The sequence below is a fragment of the Lepus europaeus genome, chromosome 4 (assembly GCF_033115175.1).
Source record: "Lepus europaeus isolate LE1 chromosome 4, mLepTim1.pri, whole genome shotgun sequence".
Taxonomy (NCBI): Eukaryota; Metazoa; Chordata; class Mammalia; order Lagomorpha; family Leporidae; genus Lepus; species Lepus europaeus.
In genome coordinates, this window is record NC_084830.1 from 78,524,348 (window position 1) to 78,544,183 (window position 19,836).

Here is a 19,836-nt window from a genome sequence, read left to right on the forward strand (position 1 = left end):
CTGAAAGAGAATTGTTGAAAACTGTGGAGGGCTAGCTACGGGTAGGTGGCTTAGAGAGTAAATAATGACAACCATTTTGCTAAGTGTTTCCAAAGTGGAAACACTTTGTGGGAGGTTGACTATCCTGGAGTCAAATACCATCATTGTGTAGTTAAGCCCACATACTTTTTCACTAAAAGTATGTACCCTTTCTTGATCAATTAGTATGGCATTATGAACTTGAAATCATAAAGCTGCTGCTCACGGGTGAAGCTCCGAGGGTAATTGTGTCATCTCCTTGTGTTTTTTTTCTGAGGCTGGAGTTAATGAATATCAAAGACTGGAAATTAATCCACCCTGGTTCATCCCTTAATACCACTTCAGAGAGTCACCACCTGCATGCAAATTGAATGCAGTCATATTCTGCCTGTGCTTCTCATGAAGTGATGTGGCTGCCACGGTATATATATATATATATATATATATATATATATATATATATATGATGCCCTTTTTCAAAGGGGGACTTCTGTGTTCTTTTGAGCAGTTTGTAGCTGAAATCCTTTAACTCTGGTTTCTAAATTGTTTGTGTGGTAGCTAGGCTAAATTACGACATTGTTAAAATTTGGAAATCAGTAAAAGAGAATAGAATTCTAAGAAAATATGATAATGTGTACTGATTCCATCTGCAAAGGCAAATGTATTAGTAGCTATATTTTTCATGCATTGTATACATGACATTCGCAAACAAGGTATGTAGTACTCGTGAATAAATAAACACTACATACAATTAGCTTTATCTCCACTTTAGTAAATATCAAAACAAACCACACACAAGGAGATATTCAACAAATAGTGAAAATGAGTAGCTAATATTTGAAAAATACATCTAGATTTTAAAATAGTCTCACTCCTATCTATAATTTTTATTTAACAAAATTTTACTTTCTATTTTTATGAAATGATTATTCATTTAGTGTTTATGTCATGATAGTAAAATCAACTTTAAAGTCACAACTAGTAATAAATGTTTACCTGATCACCACTGTCTTTAGGGCACTGTTATTTGAGTTCCTGTTAGTTCCACTCTACTCACTTTGCCTAATAAAAGAGACCTGCATGTAGATTTTCAGGAATTTAAAAATCAAAGTTAAAAATTAAGGGCATGCAAATTCATATTCTCCCTGTGGAATATTAAATAGCAATGCCCAAACTTTACATAATAAATTGATCAATCTTAATAGTAATCAGAAGAGTTTGCCTCATATTAAACCAGCTGAATAACTAAATTGCAATATTATGAAATTTTGCATCATTAGAGTAGCTCTAACTTGAGTTGATGAACACTTTCTGTTATTTACTAGATTTAACATTAGCCAATTATGCCTGACTAATGTTCAAATTAACTAGCTAATGTTTTTGCCACAGCATTGTTTTCTTCAAATTAACATGTGAATGCTGATAATTCCTTGCACAGAAAAAATGATGCAATTCTAGACCACTTTTGGGATAGTTGGCCAGGTGTTATTCATTTTATAAAGAATACTAAGCACTTACCACGGTCAGGCATATCGATTTACACTTTTGATTCTTAACAACTTAAGACCGTAGTAAGTCAACGCTTATTGATGCCCATATGACAGATGTCCATCCCAAACCATCATATGCTGACCAGTTAAAAAGAGGAAAATTCTGTCCTTCGCCATTTGTCACTAAGAATACAGGCCAAGGGGCTCATTAGATTCATAATCAACACCACCTGCCTTTTGTATCGCACACACCTTGAGTGAGAAGACCTGATCTTAGAGGTAGGAAACAGATAATGACCATTAAGTCAGAAATAGGAGGAAGACTAACTCCAAATACAGGTGTAGCTATTCTTGGCTGATATGGAGACTGATGAACCATAGATTCCCTCAACTCAATGAGGCATGATTCAAAACATCCAAGCTCCAAAAGACTCTAGAATATTGCATTTTGAAAAATGGCCGTGATATTTCTTCATGCTTTGCGACTTTTGCATATGCATCTCCAGAATTCCAGAATGTCCCTTTTTACTTATGCCCTCAGAAGGCCTCAAATTACTCAGTAAGAATCACCATAATTACCTCTTCTTTGACAATGTCTGATTCTCGCTTTATTCCTCAGAGAATTTGCCATCATCCACTCTGTGATCACATCACTCAGGATTCTGCAATTACTTGTTTATTTGTCTGGGTGCCTATATACTGTAAGCTATAGAAGGGGAAAGAGCATGTCTTTCCCATCTTGGCATTCTTAGTGCTCGGCTCATGGGAGGTTGTCCATCAAACTTAGGTAAATAAGAGAATGCTTGGATGGATGTAAATGCATTGAAAGTGAAAATATTCTTTAGTTAAAATTAGGACATATATTGCACATTCAAAGAGATATGGGCCCAAGAAGATCAGATAAAGAAGTTGCTTGTGTATGAATAACAATGCTTTCGGATTTGGTAAAAACTGTGGTGAAAGGGTTTGTGTTGTGGCACAGCAAGTTAGGCTGCCTCCTCAAATGACAGCATCCCATTTATGCACTTATTTAAGTCCTGGATATTCCTCTTCTGATCCACTTCCCTGCTGTTGCTCCAGGAAAGTCATCACTAGATGGCCCATGTACTTGGGCCCCTACTCCCAATGTGGGAGACCCATATGATGCTTCTGGCTCCTGGCTTCTGTCTGGCCCAGCCCCAGTCACTGAGACTATTTGTGGAGTGAACCAGCAGATGGAAGATCTCTCTGTCTCTCTAACTTCTCCTTACAAGTAAATAAATAAACATTTAAAAATACATAAATGAATATATAGAAAAGAAAGGAAATACCAGTGGACATCTGAATGGGGCAACTGGCTACTTCTGAAGAAGCCCTCATCTCTTGCAAGCAGTTAGGGTTTGACCAAGTGTTCTCATTTCTTTTAAAAGAACCTGAAACATCAGACTTTTCAGTGCAACTGTGAGTTCTTAAATATTTGGCAAAATAAATTTTAAAAGACTGTTGGATAAACAAAAGATGTTCTGAGACCTAATTGGCCTTTAAGCTACTAATACAGAGCCTCTTTGTTAAGAATTATTCTTTCCTCCAATGTTAGCTTATGGTAATGGTAGCCAGTCAGGTGGCTTTTGCCAACGTAGGAAAACAAATTGGCAAATGAAATTGAGTACAATGAAAGAGAGCAATAGAAATAACCTTTCTTGACTCTTCCTTCCTCTATATTTATACATATTCATGTTATCCTCAAAGTCTAGATAGTCTACTAACTAGATTACTAGGAGTGGATAACTTTTTAAAATTATCTGAAGACTTTCCAAAGTTTTTGTCTATTATCAGACAGAATTCTCACAGCTGACTCGAGTTATCAGTAGTAAGTGGTGACCATTTCTCTTCTGCCAAAATGCAGTATCCAGAACTGGAGCTATGGAGAAGACCCAACCTGCTGATTTGATTTTTCTAGGTCCAGGCTGCTAAGCAATAAAGGGAAACAGGGTGACACTGTTGAGCTTTAGGGGAAAAAGCAGCAAAGATTTAAGATGTCTATGCATTATCATAAAAATATACTCTCAGAGGTGAAGAAACAGTGAAATGACAGAGTAAATCCAGACTTTAAGTATCTCTCAAAAGCTCTGTAGTTGAAAGATCTTGTTTAATCTCAATTCTGCCCTTTCCTACTTCTCTGAGTTGTAGGACTAATAAAATGAGGAGTAAATTTGAAAGCCCTTGAAAAAATGATACATCATTTTACAAATTATGATATCAGTGTTTTTATTATTACCACTGATCTTAGAATACACTGGTAATGACAAATGAGGAAATACTCTTATTCATTTTTCATCTGTATTTCAGACAGAAATAGACTTCCAGCAGACTTCAGTGGAACCATCATATACTGAGCATTTACTATCCAGAAAGCTCTTTGATAGACATTATGGGTAACACAGAATTTTTTTAAAAGGCCCCTGTTGTTAACAACTTACAGTATAAGGATTTGTTCTTTATAGCCAGATGCTTCATATTGAGAGATTTTCTGCATGCCAGTAAATTGGCACTTCATAGCTACAATATTAAAACTACTGATGTGATGGTAAATCATAGGTTTGGAAAACTGATTTGTACTGTTTGTCAATTTTCATGGAATTACGTATTCTCACCTTGCTGAATTGCATGTTACCAACATGTAGACACTGATTTGAGAGTTAGGAAGAAATGTACATCTTCTCACAAATTGGTGTAAGCTGGCTGCAGCCCACCATTGCCACGAACCAAAGTCATAGAGTCTTTCCCCTAGTAGGGCTGTAAACCAAGGACAACAGTGTAGCCCCATAGTTATTCATGCAAAATATTGCAAATTTGGTTCCTAACTAGGAAATTATGACTTTTGTCAAGTTAAATTTCAATATTCTTAATTATCAGTTGAATGGATGCAAGACTCAATGATCATATCAATGTGGCACCTACCTCAATAAGAACATGTTTCATGCCTTTGTAACTTCAATACTTCACGTACAGGTAGTGTTAAAAAATCTGTAGGACTAAACAAAACATAATATTTGGAAACACAAATTTCTCTGTCATATATACCAAAAATTCTTCACTGTCCAGAAAATTGTATAATCTGTCCAATCTTGATTTCAAGTACTTCAATATTGTACCATTTTCTACTGTTGTGAGCAATGAATATAAATCTATTTCTCATTGCCTACATGTTTATCTACTCATTCAATATCTATGTTTTCTTTAAAAGCTTGAGGATTTTTTAAAAATATACTTTATTCTCTTGTATTTATTAATTAAATCAACAAACATATGAAAACTCTGCTTTCAAAACATCATACTGTTGGAGGCTTGGAAAATACATAGATAAATAAAATATTGTGACAGATACAATCCCCTGAGATGTTTTGGCTTTATCATCTCCCATGGGTTAACTCTATCCTCAGCCTAGTGGCTGGATAGCTGTGGAAATTCCAGCCATATTCACACATGATGGGATCCAGAGGAGGAAGGGTAATGAACTATTTCTTTTTTTTTTTTTTTTTTTTTTTTTTTTTTTTTTTTTTTGACAGGCAGAGTGGACAGTGAGAGAGAGACAGAGAGAAAGGTCTTCCTTTTTGCCGTTGGTTCACCCTCCAATGGCCGCCGCGGCTGGCGCGCTGCGGCCGGCGCACCGCGCTGTTCCGATGGCAGGAGCCAGGTGCTTATCCTGGTCTCCCATGGGGTGCAGAGCCCAAACACTTGGGCCATCCTCCACTGCACTCCCTGGCCACAGCAGAGAGCTGGCCTGGAAGAGGGGCAACCGGGACAGGATCGGTGCCCCGACCGGGACTAGAACCCGGTGTGCCGGCGCCGCAAGGCGGAGGATTAGCCTGTTGAGCCACGGCGCCGGCCATGAACTATTTCTTGTTATGTTTCTTTCTTCACAACAAGAGTTCTTCTTCAAGGTGTCCCCAGAGACTTTTCCTTTCCAGCACAGATCAGACTGGTTCACACAGATTGTACCAAATCAGTCGTATGGGTCAGAGCCATGTGATTTCCATTTTCATTGTTTAGATAAATTTTGTCTGAAGGAAGGTATTGGGGAGTCAATTGTGTTACCCCTTTTAGAAGTAGTGGGGATTTTTATTGTCTCTGCTTATCTCTGAAGATTTCTTTATTCTCATTCATTTTGGTTTCCTTTAATTGTGAAATGCTGAGTTTATTACGGTCACTGAAACTAATTTAAATCAGCGTGATAAATTCCACATTTAATTTGTTCCAAATAAGTGGGCACATTGTGTGCTGCCAGAACAATCGTTTATGTCACTATGACCCCAAAATCTCAGAGGTGAGATTGTTATTACCCACCCCCAATTTTTGGCTAAAACCAAGCTACAACCATAGCAGGTGTCATAGGCCCTTCTTTTTTTTTAACTTTTATTTAATGAATATAAATTTCCAAAGTACAGCTTATGGGTTACAATGGCTTTCCCCCCTCATAACTTCTCTCCCACCCGCAACCTTCTCATCTCCCACTCCCTCTCCCCTTCCATTCACATCAAGATTCATTTTCAATTCTCTTTATATACAGAAGATCAGTTTAGTATACATTAAGTAAAGATTGCATCAGTTTGCACCCACACAGAAACACGAAGTGAAACATACTGTTTGAGTACTAGCTATATCATTAAATCACAATGTACAGCACATTAAGGACAGAGATCCTACATGAGGAGTAAGTACACAGTGACTCCTGTTGTTGACTTAACAAATTGACACTCTTGTTTATGGCGTCAGTAATCACCCTAGGCTCTTGTCATGAGTTGCCAAGGCTATGGAAGCCTTTTGAGTTCGTAAACTCCATTCTTATTTAGACAAGGTCATAATCAAAGTGGAAGTTCTCTCCTCCCTTCAGAGAAAGGTACCTCCTTCTTTGATGACCCGTTCTTTCTACTGGGATCTCACTCGCAGAGACCTTTCCTTTAGGTCCTTTTTTTTTTTTTTTTTTTTTTTTTTGCCAGAGTGTCTTGGCTTTCCATGCATTGGCCCTTCTTAATATCAGTTCTTGCTCAAGTTCTCCATGACTGAGAAGTAAAATACACTGAAAATTAATTATAACTCAAAAATAAATTTATGCCCATGTGTGCTTTGAGCTTGATGGTGGTCATAGAGCAAAATGTGTTAGCCATTCCCCTTTAGTTTCATAAAATAAACCAAAAATAGAAATTTCTAAAATGTTTATTATGAGGAAGCTCTATTGAAAGCGACTAAAAACTAGAAGAATGACATTACTGACTCACCAGAAGGAACTGAAGGAAATGACTATAATGTGAAGGACTTGACTATAAACAGTAGTTGTAGGTCATGAGAAAGGGAGAACTCTGTGTATAACATGTTTAATTAACACTCTGGACCCTCAAAGGGAAGCACATTCATTTTCACAAAGCACCTGAAGGCTATGATGATTTCTGTATTTATGATGTCCAGACAGTATAAAATCATAACCCAAATTTAGTTTTCCTTTTGCACTTTCTGGCAAAAAACATGGGGCAACACTGAGACTTTTTGTAGCAAATAATTTCATAGCAAACAAAGTTCACTTAAACTGATCTGGCATACACAGAGAGCTCTTGGGGAGATACTGGTCTCTTCAAATTGCTCACTAAGAAGGAAGCGTCAAGGCTAATCTTAGGCAAGTAAACTGGAGTCCCAGTAATAGAAGAAGATCACCAGGAAAAAGGTCTGTGTAGTAAATCTACTACAATGGTGCGGTGTATGTCAGCCAAGGGTGTCCTCATTCATTCCTATGGAAATGAATAGATGTTTTTAGTTTTAGTGTCATGATTTAAGAATTGTAAAAAAGTCCAAAAAGTGGAAGTCATTTTTAGCGCTGGTTAGCTCCTTTTCAGATACTTCCCAGAACTGTGTAAAATATATTTCTCCACAATTAAGCAGTTATAAAAATGCAGATTCATTTTACCATTATCATTGCATCAACTTGCGTGTTGGAAGTGAATACGAATTATCCAAATTTTTGTACAGTTTAATACTTATCTAAATAAGTATCCTAGTTACTTGAGGATGAACACAATACTTTTTAGTGACATCATTCACTGACATTAACAATACTGGCAGTGAGTGAGAAAATTACATCATTTATGATAGATTCAGAACCTGTCCACGTATTGTTAGGTTTTGACCATAACTTGAAAAACTTTGGATCTGATCTACTTCTTTGCATTTGACTTCATGTATCCCACATCAAAGTTGTGTGCTGAGAAGGTTTAATGCTAGTGAGCACCAACTACAGGAAATACATGATCATTTCCTTGCAAGCTAAGATTATTAATTTAATCAATGGTTTGATAAAGCATGGGCTAAAATAAGGTCTAAGACATTCAAGTGAGAGTTCAAAAGCATAACACCTTGGCAGCAATGTAAAATTAAGAAGATAGCTCAACTACCCTAGGAAAACCTATCCCATAATATTCTGTAATAACCAAAATCTTACTTATTAAAACATCAGAAACACCTGCCACACTACAGTTAGCCCTAGGAGAATTCAGAGGAGAATTTCATAGGAGAAATACACTACAATGTCAAAAACAAGCAATATTGATATTATAGCTTACTTCCTCCCTAGTGTTTTTATCTCAATCTCATTATTTTATCTATTTAATCCAAATATAAGGACTGAACCCTAAACTCACAGTTCTCATCCACCAATGGCTCTTTAGGAAGAGAGATAAGAAAAGCAAATTAGGAATTTATAGCTAGGCAGCTCTTGGTGTTAATAGGATTCATTATTTCATGATAACAGTAGCAATACAACAGAAGCCCTTGGCTTCTCCCCAGTTTCAGTATGTCCATTGCCCATATGTCAAGACACACCTTATATGGCAAACATAAATGTACAGCCTCCATACTTAGGAAGCTCAGCATGCATGCTATTGTTTAAATATAGTTTGTCCCCCCAAGCTTCTTGTTGAAATTTGACTGTCATTGTAGTGGTACTAGAGGTGGGGCCTTTAAGAGGCAATTAGGTCATTAAGAGGATAATGCTGTTTTTGCATGAGTTTTGGCTCTCATAGAACTGTATTAATTACTGTGAGAGTGGGTTGACAACTTTTTTTTAACCTCTTTCACATGTGCTACTTACCTTTCTGCTTGCTGCCATGAGTGGAAGTAGCATTGGGCCCGCAGTGATGACATGGAGTTGAATTTCATACCTTCCAGAATCATGAGCCAAAATAAACCTTTCTTCTTTTTTTTTTTTTTTTTTTGACAGGCAGAGTGGACAGTGAGAGAGAGACAGAGCGAAAGGTCTTCCTTTTGCTGTTGGTTCACCCTCCAATGGCTGCCGTGGTAGCGCGCTGCGGCCGGCACACCGCGCTGATGCGATGGCAGGAGCCAGGTGCTTATCCTGGTCTCCCATGGGGTGCAGGGCCCAAGGACTTGGGCCATCCTCCACTGCACTCCCTGGCCACAGCAGAGAGCTGGCCTGGAAGAGGGGCAATCGGGACAGGATCGGTGCCCCGACTGGGACTAGAAGCCGGTGTGCCGGCGCCGCAAGGCGGAGGATTAGCCTAGTGAGCCGCAGCACCGGCCAACCTTTCTTCTTTATGAATTATCCAGTCTCAGATATTCTGTTATAGCAACAGAAAATGGAATCACAGGAAGAGAGAAAAATGTAGAAAAATAGAATTAAAAAGATGTTTATAATTGGTGAAAAAAATTGAAACCCAAGCATGTTGTTCATAATATGCACTTTTCATGAACTTGCTGAATACTGTACATATGCATGGATTTCAGTGTTGCCGTTGATTTCTCAACAATGTTGCAGTGGGTTCATTTCTGAGAGGAGCAGCGTGGTGGGGGCAAGAGGCACAGAGTCAACACACAGACCCCGGGAGTCGGGTGAAAGCAGGCTTGAGGCGAGCAGCCCGCAGACTCGTTTATTACAGTTGGTACAACAGCTTATATAGCCAAGACCAGCCAATCTGGTCAAGGGGCGGTCTATGCCCCAACCAATCACAGCCTGTTGCCAGGCAGTTTCCAAAGCCATCCAATCACAGCCTGTCACCAGGCAGTTTCAAATCCATCCAATCACAGCCTGTTGCCAGGCAGTTTCCAAAGCCAGGTGGGTTTCAAAGCCATTCCTGACTAACTGACACTCGCTTGCCAGTGGCCACCTTCACATGGCCTTCTCATTCCACTACATTTCAGTATCTTTTTTGTTGTTGCTTTTAATGACTGGAACAAAAAATATCTAAAACTGCAGCTTTTGAAAGAACCTCTTGTTCTTGCTGGTCTTGTACCTGTCTTCAAACTTGACCTTGTCCTGTCACTGGGATTTGCGTTTAAGAGCAAAGTCTCTGAAGACATCCTTGTTGACTTCAGTTTTGTCCAAGGGAATATCCACAGAGTTCCTAATGGGCATGTGGTTATTTTAGTCATAAATTTTCACAAAAGTCTTGGTCTTTGACTTGTTCGCCATTTTCTTCTTGCCCTTAGCAGCTGTGACTTTACAGAGATAGTGATCAAATGCAGCCACCAGAGAAAGCATGGTTGTAGAGGTGACCTGAGGTTCCATCATCCATGTTCTTCTGAATGATGGCTTTGTGTCTCTAGTAGCATCCAGCCAGGACCAACACCACTTTCCTAGGTTTCATTATCTTCCCCATTTCAACAGCAACTACTAGGGCCTTTAGCAAAAAGACTTCAGTATTTTTTTTTTTTTTTTGCACAAAAATAAATTTATCTCCATGAACTTTTTGAAGTTCCCTCGCATGAATAGGAAAGACAAGTCACCTGGGTGTTTGAATTTCGCTTTGACAGGAGACAAGTAACATCCTAGTAATATTTAGGTTTATTAAAAGTCCACACGTGATTTGCACTTAGTCAAGCTTTATCTTCTGGCATTTGCCGAATTAAAGGGAGTGTTTTCCAACAGGAAGGGAGAGCTAGCAAATTTGTGGACCTGAACTCAAACTATTTCACATAAAATTTTAATTCTACTGTTGTCTGTTCTTCTTTATAGGAGTTTAGATTTGACCGTTTTACAGAAGATGGTAAAAAGAAAACGACCTTTTTCAAAGGAGAGAGAAAGATCAAGTATTACCTATCACCGTTTGGATTTGGAGCCAGCAAGTGTCCAGGACGATTTCTCGCAGTTAGTGAAATAAAGCAATTGTTGTTTTTGCTTTTAACTTATTTAGACTTGGAATTAATTGATGATAAACCTATAGGACTAAACCATAGCCGTTTGATGTTTGGAATTCAGCATCCTAATTCTGATGTTCGATTTAGGTACAAGGCAAAATCTTAGAGAAGCTAAAAGGGCATCAGAAAAATCTATCAAAATGTTCTAATTTCATCCATTGTTTTTAATTCCTGCAAAGGTAATTTCTCTGTTTCTTTGTTTAAAAATGGTGATTTCTATTTGATTTGAGGTTAGTACAGTTTGTTCTTGGTCACAAACATCATAAAATAAGACAGCATGGTGGCATGGAAAGTGACAGCAAAATGAATACAATGATAAGCTCACAATAGTTTTTCTTAGCTTCAATTTGTGATTTTTTTCCTGTTTTAATAAATGCCCCCTCACAGCAATTGACTTGGTACTGCATGATTTTTTAAAAGTCACTCAAAGTCTTCAATTCATAAAGTCACATTGTAGGTACCACTGGAAAATGTTCCAGTAAGAGGTAAAGGCTAGTGTTTAGTCTCAACCATTACCCTAACGGTTGAGATGCCGTTAAGATGCCCACATCCCATGTCAGACTTCCTAGCTTTGATGGCTTTCTCTGGCTTCTGTCTCCAATTTTGTGCCAGTGTAGATGCTGAGTAGTAGGAAGAGTTGGCTTCAGTAATTCTGCCCCTGCCACCTATGTGGGAGACCTGGATTGAATTCCTGGCTCTTGGCTCCAACCTGGCCAAGCCCAGGATGTTGCAGGCATTTGAGGGAGTGAACCAACAGATGGATACTTTTTCTCTTTGTTTGTCACATTGCATCTCAAATAAATAATTTTTTTCAAAACAGAAAATTGTTCTGGAAAGACAGGCAGTCTAAAAAATTCTAAATTCTCAGAGATCTATGAAATTAAATTTCTATGAGTTACACTGAGTGAAAATTTTCCCTTCAAGTATAATATCAATAATATCTATATATTGCCAGAACATATTTGCATTAAATGAGTTTTACAATAGATTAAATAACTTTGACTTCACATCAACATTTAATCATCCACAAATGTTCTTTATTACTTTGTATACTATGTCTCAGTATTACAAAATTTCTTGTTCTGTAAGACCTTCCATGTTCAAGTTAGATACTGATAAGATTTCATGTATAAGAAAACACAAAACCTATTATATATTCAGCAATTGCCCTGGACATCAGTATTAGGTTTATTATAAGAGTGAATACTGAAATCATTGCAGCATTGATTATAGCATTTGCTGAACTATAAGGGTTATACTAATATTGCAATGAGCTCTTTCCTAAATGTTGCCATTTGTATAAATTGAGAAAATAGATCATTGTATTTGCTCTTGCCATCTCACCTTTTGGACTTGGAATTTATTTGTATTATTCTGAATTGCAGCATTGTGTAATGCAGTATAATTTTATCTGACACAATGTAGCACTGCATCAGTGATCCAGAGATTTCTATTATCAGATTATAAAGTTATTGGCATTTGACATAAGTGATGATGCAATATTTAAACAGGCAGGGCAGATAATAAAACTCCATTAATTCATATCACATTAATTGGAACTTCTAATATTTCAGAAAGTTGCTGATAAATAAAATGGATTTTAAAAATAAAATAAAATTGATTTTTAAAATAAAGTATTTATAGTGCTGTATAAGTAAATAAGATATTCTAGCATTGATTTTCTCTTCCCTGAAGTCCATGCTCTATCTATCCCTTTAGTGAATATTTGCTGGGGTAAATTCTGGTGTTTTTTTTTTTTTTGTTTTGTTTTGTTTTGTTTTGTTTTTTGACAGGCAGAGTGGACAGTGTGAGAGAGAGACAGAAAGAAAGGTCTTCCTTTGCCATTGGTTCACTCTCCAATGGCCGCCGTGGCTGGTGTGCTGCGGCTGGCGCACTGCGCTGATCCGAAGCCAGGAGCCAGGTGCTTCTCCTGGTCTCCCATGGGGTGCAGGACCCAAGCACTTGGGCCATCCTCCACTGCACTCCCTGGCCACAGAGGAGAGCTGGCCTGGAAGAGGGGCAACCGGGACAGAATCCGGCACCCCGACTGGGACTAGAACCTGGTGTGCCGGCGCCGCTAGGCGGAGGATTAGCCTGTTGAGCCACGGCGCCGGCAAATTCTGGTTTTTGCTTGATTGATGATGTCTTCATTTTCACCCTTATTATTTTTTCCTTTTTCTTTCTTTTTTATAATTGTACAAATTTATGGGGTACAAAGTGATGTTATGATTTACAATATAATGTGGAATTGCTAAATCAGGCTAGAGAACATATCTGTCAACCCAAATGCTTCATATTTTCTGTGGTGAGAACATTAAAATTTAGTCTCAGCAATCTTGAAATTTCTAATACTCTTTCTTACTAGCTATGTTTACCACACAATGCAATAGAGCTAGAGAGAAAAACATATTTCTTCTGTCTGAGATTTTATTCCCTTTACTTGTCATCTCTCCATTCTTGCTACCACCTATCCTCTGTAACCACTATTCTTGTGTCTGCTTCTATGAGTTTGTTTAAATTCCACATGTTAGTGAGAGCATGTGATATTTGTCTTTCGTGCCTGGCTTATTTTATATATCGTGGTATTTTTCATTTCCATCCATATTTTTGCAATAACAAGATTAACTGATTTTTTTTTAAGGCTGGATAGTATTCCGTTGTACACACACACCACATTTTCTTTATCCATCCATCAATTGATAGATACTTAGGCTGATTCCATAACTTGGCTATTTTGGTTTTTTTTTAACTTTTATTTAATGAATATAAATTTCCAAAGTACAGCTTATGAATTACAATGGCTTCACCCTCCCATAACTTCCCTCCCACCTGCAACCTTCCCCTCTCCCGCTCCCTCTCCCCTTCCATTCACATCAAGATTCATTTTCAATTCTCTTTATATACAGAAGATCAATTTAGTATACATTAAGTAAAGATTTCAACAGTTTGCACTCACACAGAAACACAAAGTGAAACATACTGTTTGAGTACTAGTTATAGCATTAAATCAAAATGTACAGCACATTAAGGACAGAGACCCCACATGAGGAGTAAGTGCATAGTGACTCCTGTTGTTGACCCAACAAATTGACACTCTAGTTTATGGCACCAGTAACCACCCTAGGCTGTCGTCATGAGTTGCCAAGGCTATGGATGCCTTCCAAGTTCGCTGACTCTGATCATATTTAGACAAGGTCATAAAAGACAGAGTGAGGATAGTAACCAGTGATCCTAAGAGTGGCATTAACCAGGTCTGAACAATTATATAGCATTAAGTGGGGAAGAGGACCATCAGTACACACAGGTTGGGAGTAGAGCCATTGGTGGTAGAGTAGAGGTTATGATTATGAAGGAATGAGGCCCAAGTGTGCTAGACAGGGTCTAGAACAAAGGACAGAGTCATTATTAGAGGAACTAAGAAAGGTGCTGTCTAAGCTACAATTAAGTTTTCTGATTGAGAGGCAAATAGAACCTGATAGAAGGGGCTTGATAATAATCTGGTGGGCTTTAGGCCTTGTAAGTTAAGAGGCCCAGACCTATCTATCTCTTCACATGGGGTACATCCTAAGGGAGGTGTGAACTTCCTAGGAGAAGGCACTCTGTTGACTTTCATTACTTAGCTGGCCTGGGAGGAGAGCTGGCCAGGTAAAGGCAGGTGGCATCTCTAACAAGCAATTTACAGTTCTGCCTGCAATGTTGCTGACCCTACTTGGCCGTCCCCTCAGCTGCAGTGGTCACTTTGGAAGCTGGGATGAGTGAAGGGCTTTTCAGCTTAGAGCCAATAAGATCTGTGGCTCTGACCTGGGCATCCTTCGACTCCAGGGCAGGTCCATTTCCAGAGATCCAACTCTTGGCAGAGCTGCCAGGGCTCTTCACAAGCTGACTTCTGCTGAAGCCCAGGCTTACCACATTGAAAGCCACTGCAGTGGACTGGCCTGTTGGGTCTCCTTGAGGGCAGATCACTGTACAGATCAGCCATTAATAGGCCTGCCACCCATTGCTTCTGATGCCGAGCTTTCTTTTCCTCCTGGTTTGTGTTAAAGCAGACCAGAGGATGCAAGTCAAGGGAGTGCCCATAACTTGGCTATTTTGAATAGTGCTGCAAGAAACACAGGAGTATAGTTGTCCTTTCAACAAACTTGATTTCAAATCTTTTGAGTAAAATGCCCAGAAGTGAAATGACTAAATGACTTTATTCTTTAAGGATAGTTTGCTGGATGAGCAAGTTTAGGTGAAGAGTTGATTTCTCACAACACTTTGAGATGCTATTATGTATTCTTAATGCTTCCCTTTGTTATTAAGAGTCAAGTTACTTACTTTGCAGGTAGTCAGCCTCCTCCCTCTGACTGCTTTAACATGTTCTGTTTGTCTTTGATATTCTTAGCTTCTTTCTCTTTGTCATGCTTGCATGTTATGTTGCTTTTTGACTCTGAGAATTGGGTTAATTCATGAACTGTAGACTATTCTTGGACATTCTGTATTTGAGTATTACCTTTCAAACTCTACATTAGATCTTATCACTCTATACCTCATGTTGTTTTACCTTTTCTCCCCTTATTTCTATCTCTGACTTAGATTTCAGGTGATTTCTTTAGATGCCTTTTCTTGGCACGGTATATCTAATCTGCTGTTTAACTCATCTATTGAGTCTTTTCCTTCCTTCTTTGTATTTTAAACTGAAGATCATAGCATTGGGCAGTCATACTCTTTTTACTCCTTAATTTATGGTATACAATTATAGGTGGTCCAAGCAATGATTGTCTGGTTTTATTCCCTTATTCTATTTTATCCCTAATTTCCAATATCATATTAATTTCCACCATAGATCAATATTCTTATGTGTTTGATGTGTGTGTTTGTATTTGTAAACTTTTATAAAATATGTATTATTGACATAGCTGTTATGTTTCTAAGTCACATAAATGTATTTTTCTATAAATCATATCCTTCATAGGTTTCTTATTAGACTCTGTTTCATAGGATATATCTGTATTGTTTTACATACATTTAAACTGTTGCTTCAATTGCTATGTACTATTACATAATGTGCATCCACCATATTTTAAAGCTCTATTCATCCAAGGTTGAACCCTATGTCAGTGGGACAATTAATGTGGGGCAGATGCCAAAGAAAAAATTAAAAACCCTGGGATGGACATTTGGCATAAGAGTTAAAACACTGCCTTGGATGCTTGCATTCCATATCAGAGTCCCTCGGTTCAAATCCTGGCTAGCATTCCTGATTCCAGCTTCCTGCTAATCCATACTCTGGGAGGCAGCAGGTAATAAATGACTCATGTAGCTGATTCCCTGCCACCCATGTGGGAGACTGAGTTCCCATCTCCATTCTTGGATCTGACCCAGCCCCAGCTATTGCAGACATATGGGGAGTGAACCAGTTTTTAGAGATTTCTATCTGCTTGCCTCTCTTTCTGTAATAAATGTTTTAAAAAGCTATATGAATGTTGGGGGTTAGTCCTCCAGCTGGGAGTGTTGCATCTTCTAGTGGCAATACACCTGGGATCTAGTCCTGCCTCTGCTTCTGATTCAGTGTGCTGCAAATGAGCACTCTGGGATACAGTAGGTAACTGGCACTCATATGGGGAGACCCACCTGGAGTTCTTGGCTCCTGACTCTAGCCTGGCTCAGCCCTGGCTATGGCAGGCAATTGAGGAATGAATCAGCAAATGGAAGATGACTCCCTCTCCCTCATTTTCAAACAAATAAAAAAAAAAAAAGCTTAAAAAGAAAAAGCTCTAAACCACTTTTCCTCCCACAACTATATCCAGCCTCCTCCATCACTGGGCTGCTAAAAGCCTTGTTTCTCATACACAGAAACACACCCAGAGTTTGTGACAGCCTTCATCTTCCCAGGTATGTCTCTATATGAATCCTCAGATCCATTTGGCCATCTTCTCCCTTTTCTAGGGTCTCCATGGCTGTTGAGTCAAATGCCAATCTCCAGTTTATCAACCTTCAAGTTTTCCATTCCATGGGGTTTGTTAAATTTAATGATAACAATTTGAAAATTCTTTGTTCTTCATATCTGCAAGGTCATTTTAAATATCTTATTCCTTCATCATACACTTATCCTCCTTCATTGCTTTAATTATATTAAGATTTTATTTTATTTTATTTTATTTTATTTTATTTTATTTTATTGCCAGGCAGAGTTGGACAGTGAGAGAGAGAGTTATAGACAGTAAGAGAGACAGAGAGATAGGTCTTCCTTCCATTGGTTCACTCCCCTAATGGGCACCAGGAGCTGGGTACTTCCTCCCGGTCTCCCATGAAGGTGCAGGGACCCAAGCACTTGGGCCATCCTCTGCTGCCCTCCCAGGCCACAGCAGAGAACTGGACTGGAAGAGGAGCAACCGGGACTAGTACCCAGTGCCCCAACCGACTAGAACCCGGGGTGCCGGCGCCGTAGGCAGATGATTAGCCAAGTGAGCCACGGCGCCAGCCAGGATTTTATCTTTTGTATTTGATATTTCATTGGTGTTTTGTTACTCTGACTCAATTTATTTTTCCTTTATTTATTACCTGAGATGGCTTATTTATTGAATCCATATTTTGGAATTTTATCTCTAGAAAAATTTAATAACTGAATTTAAAATTCATTTCTCCAGAAAGAAGTTGTATTTGTTTTTGTTTGTTGATATTACTGTCAAACTCAGATCACTTTAAATTTTTAGCTTATATTTTTGGGATGGAGAAATAAGGGCTACTTAGGTTTGTGGGGTCCAGCACTAAATGAGGTAGAATGTAACCTTATGATTAGGAATAGACTGGAAAAATTTTCCAGGTTGGTTGCTTCTTTGACCCAGAGGCAAGAACTTGTGTGACAGGCAAAAATTTCCAAGTCTGGCTCTGCAGAGCACTTTCTTTCTAGCTTACCTCCTAAATATATTGGCTCTGCAAATTCTTGCCTTTATGGTGAGGTCTTGGATTTCATGCACACCTATGCCCAGCTTGGGCCCTAGGCTTTGTCTCTTGCCTTCTACAAACCATCGCCATTCATTGTATGTTAGGTCATCTATTCTACGATAGATTCTGAAGTGGAAACCTCTATATTGTTAAATGCAACTTAGTAGTACACTTTCATAATACTACATCAAAAAGAAAAGAGACAGTATTTTCATTTTAATTTCTACTTAGCGTGTAATTAGAAATGTGTGCAGAATTTTAGAATAGAAAGTAAGAACAAATACAGTGGTTGAGTAAAGATAACATAAATGGAATAGACAATAGAATCAAAACAAAACAAGAAAGTCTTGTAGGCCGGCGCCGCAGCTCACTAGGCTAATCCTCCGCCTTGCGGCGCCGGCACACCGGGTTCTAGTCCCAGTCGGGGCGCCGAATTCTGTCCCAGTTGCCCCTCTTCCAGGCCAGCTCTCTGCTGTGGCCAGGGAGTGCAGTGGAGGATGGCCCTGCACCCCAGGGAGACCAGGAGAAGCACCTGGCTCCTGCCTTCTGATCAGCGTGGTGCGCCGGCCGCAGCGCACCTACCGCGGCGGCCATTGGAGGGTGAACTAATGGCAAAAGGAAGACCTTTCTCTCTCTCTCTCTCTCACTATCCACTCTGCCTGTCAAAAAAATAAAAAAATAAAAATAAAAAACAATAAGAAAGTCTTGTGATAAACATAACTTCAATAACTAAAGAGTGTTTAAGAATAAAAAAAGTCATGGTGAAATAAGTCAAAAGTGCAGTTTCTAGCTGTGATATTCTGGCCGGCGCTGTGGCTCACTTGGCTAATCCTCCACTTGCGGCGCAGGCACCCCGGGTTCTAGTCCTGGTTGGGGCACTGGGTACTAATCCCGGTTGCTCCTCTTCCAGTCCAGCTCTCTGCTGTGGCCTGGGAGGGCAGCAGAGGATGGCCCAAGTGCTTGGGTCCCTGCACCTTCATGGGAGACCGGGCGGAAGTACCCAGCTCCTGGCGCCCATTAGGGGAGTGAACCAACGGAAGGAAGACCTATCTCTCTGGTGTTTTCAAGTCACTTTGGCTCTTAGTAGGTCAATGCCATCATTTGTAAAATTAAAAATAATAGGGCTTTTCTGGCATCAGGGTTCAATCTGAGGACTAAACGCAATACCATGTGTGTGTTTATTTTGAAAGGTATAATGCCATACACAAATGGAAACTTTAATTGAGATGTTTAAGTAAAGAACCTTTTAAAAATTACTCTTATGGGGCTGGTGCTGTGGCACAGTGGGTTAACGCCCTGGCCTGAAGCATTGGCATCCCATATGGGTGCTGGTTCTAGTCCCGGCTGCTCCTCTTCCAATCCAGCTCTCTGCTATGGCCTGGGAAAGCAGTAGAAGATGGTTCAAGCCCTTGAGCCCCTGCACCCAAGTGGGAGACTGGGAAGAAGCTCCTGGCTCCTGGCTTAGGATCGGCGTACCTCCGGCCGTTGCAGCCATCTGGAGAGTGAACCATCGGATGGAAGACCTCTCTCTCTCTCTCTCTCTCTCTCTCTCTCTCTCTGCCTTTCCTCTCTCTGTGTAACTCTGACTTTCAAATAAATAAATATATCTTTAAAAAATTACTCTCACATATTTGTTAAAGTAAATAACTTCTATAGTCATTAGTTGACTCATTATTCATGTATTCAATCAAACATTTGTCGAAGCTTTTCCTTTATTCCGGCTAGGAAGCTACACAGTGGATCATCCTTCCCATTCAATAACACATAATGTATTAGGGAAAACACATACACAACTAATTTACTATAAATGTAGTTGTACCTAATCATATCTCTTTAAGACCATCCTAAAATTCCGATTTATCACTAATTCTAACTAGCACAGTCATTCCAAAATAGTGTCCCATAATGAGATATTACTGTATAAATTACATACAATAAAAATATATATAATAGATATGATGATAGTATGACAAAAATAAACAAAACAAAATAGTCATTGAAGCTTCAGAATGATTTTAAAAACTAATGTATGCCATAAAAACCCACCTTTTCATTTTTATAGGTTTCATTTTATAGATTTAATTTTTATAGAAATTAATCATTACCAAGATACTGCTTTAAATAAATGACCAAAAGTAATGAAGCATTCACTTAGCAAAAATCAAATGTTCTAAAAGAATTTAGAGAAAGTTATTTACTAATAGATAGTTATTTACTAATA

At 38.8% G+C, this 19,836-nt stretch overlaps 1 protein-coding gene and 1 pseudogene across 1 annotated transcript in view; one reads left to right on the top strand and one right to left on the bottom strand.

The window, feature by feature from the left end:
• The window catches only part of LOC133757715 (cytochrome P450 7B1), a 199,420-nt gene extending 187,098 nt beyond the window's left edge, over positions 1-12,322 (top strand). The window contains exon 6 of the mRNA XM_062188433.1: positions 10,507-12,322. Coding sequence (XP_062044417.1) covers positions 10,507-10,794 — 288 coding nt within the window. The 3' untranslated portion in view covers positions 10,795-12,322. The remainder of the gene's footprint in view (positions 1-10,506) is intronic.
• Positions 9,736-10,150, bottom strand: LOC133758406 (large ribosomal subunit protein eL27-like; annotated as a pseudogene).
• Positions 12,323-19,836: the final 7,514 nt, after the last annotated feature.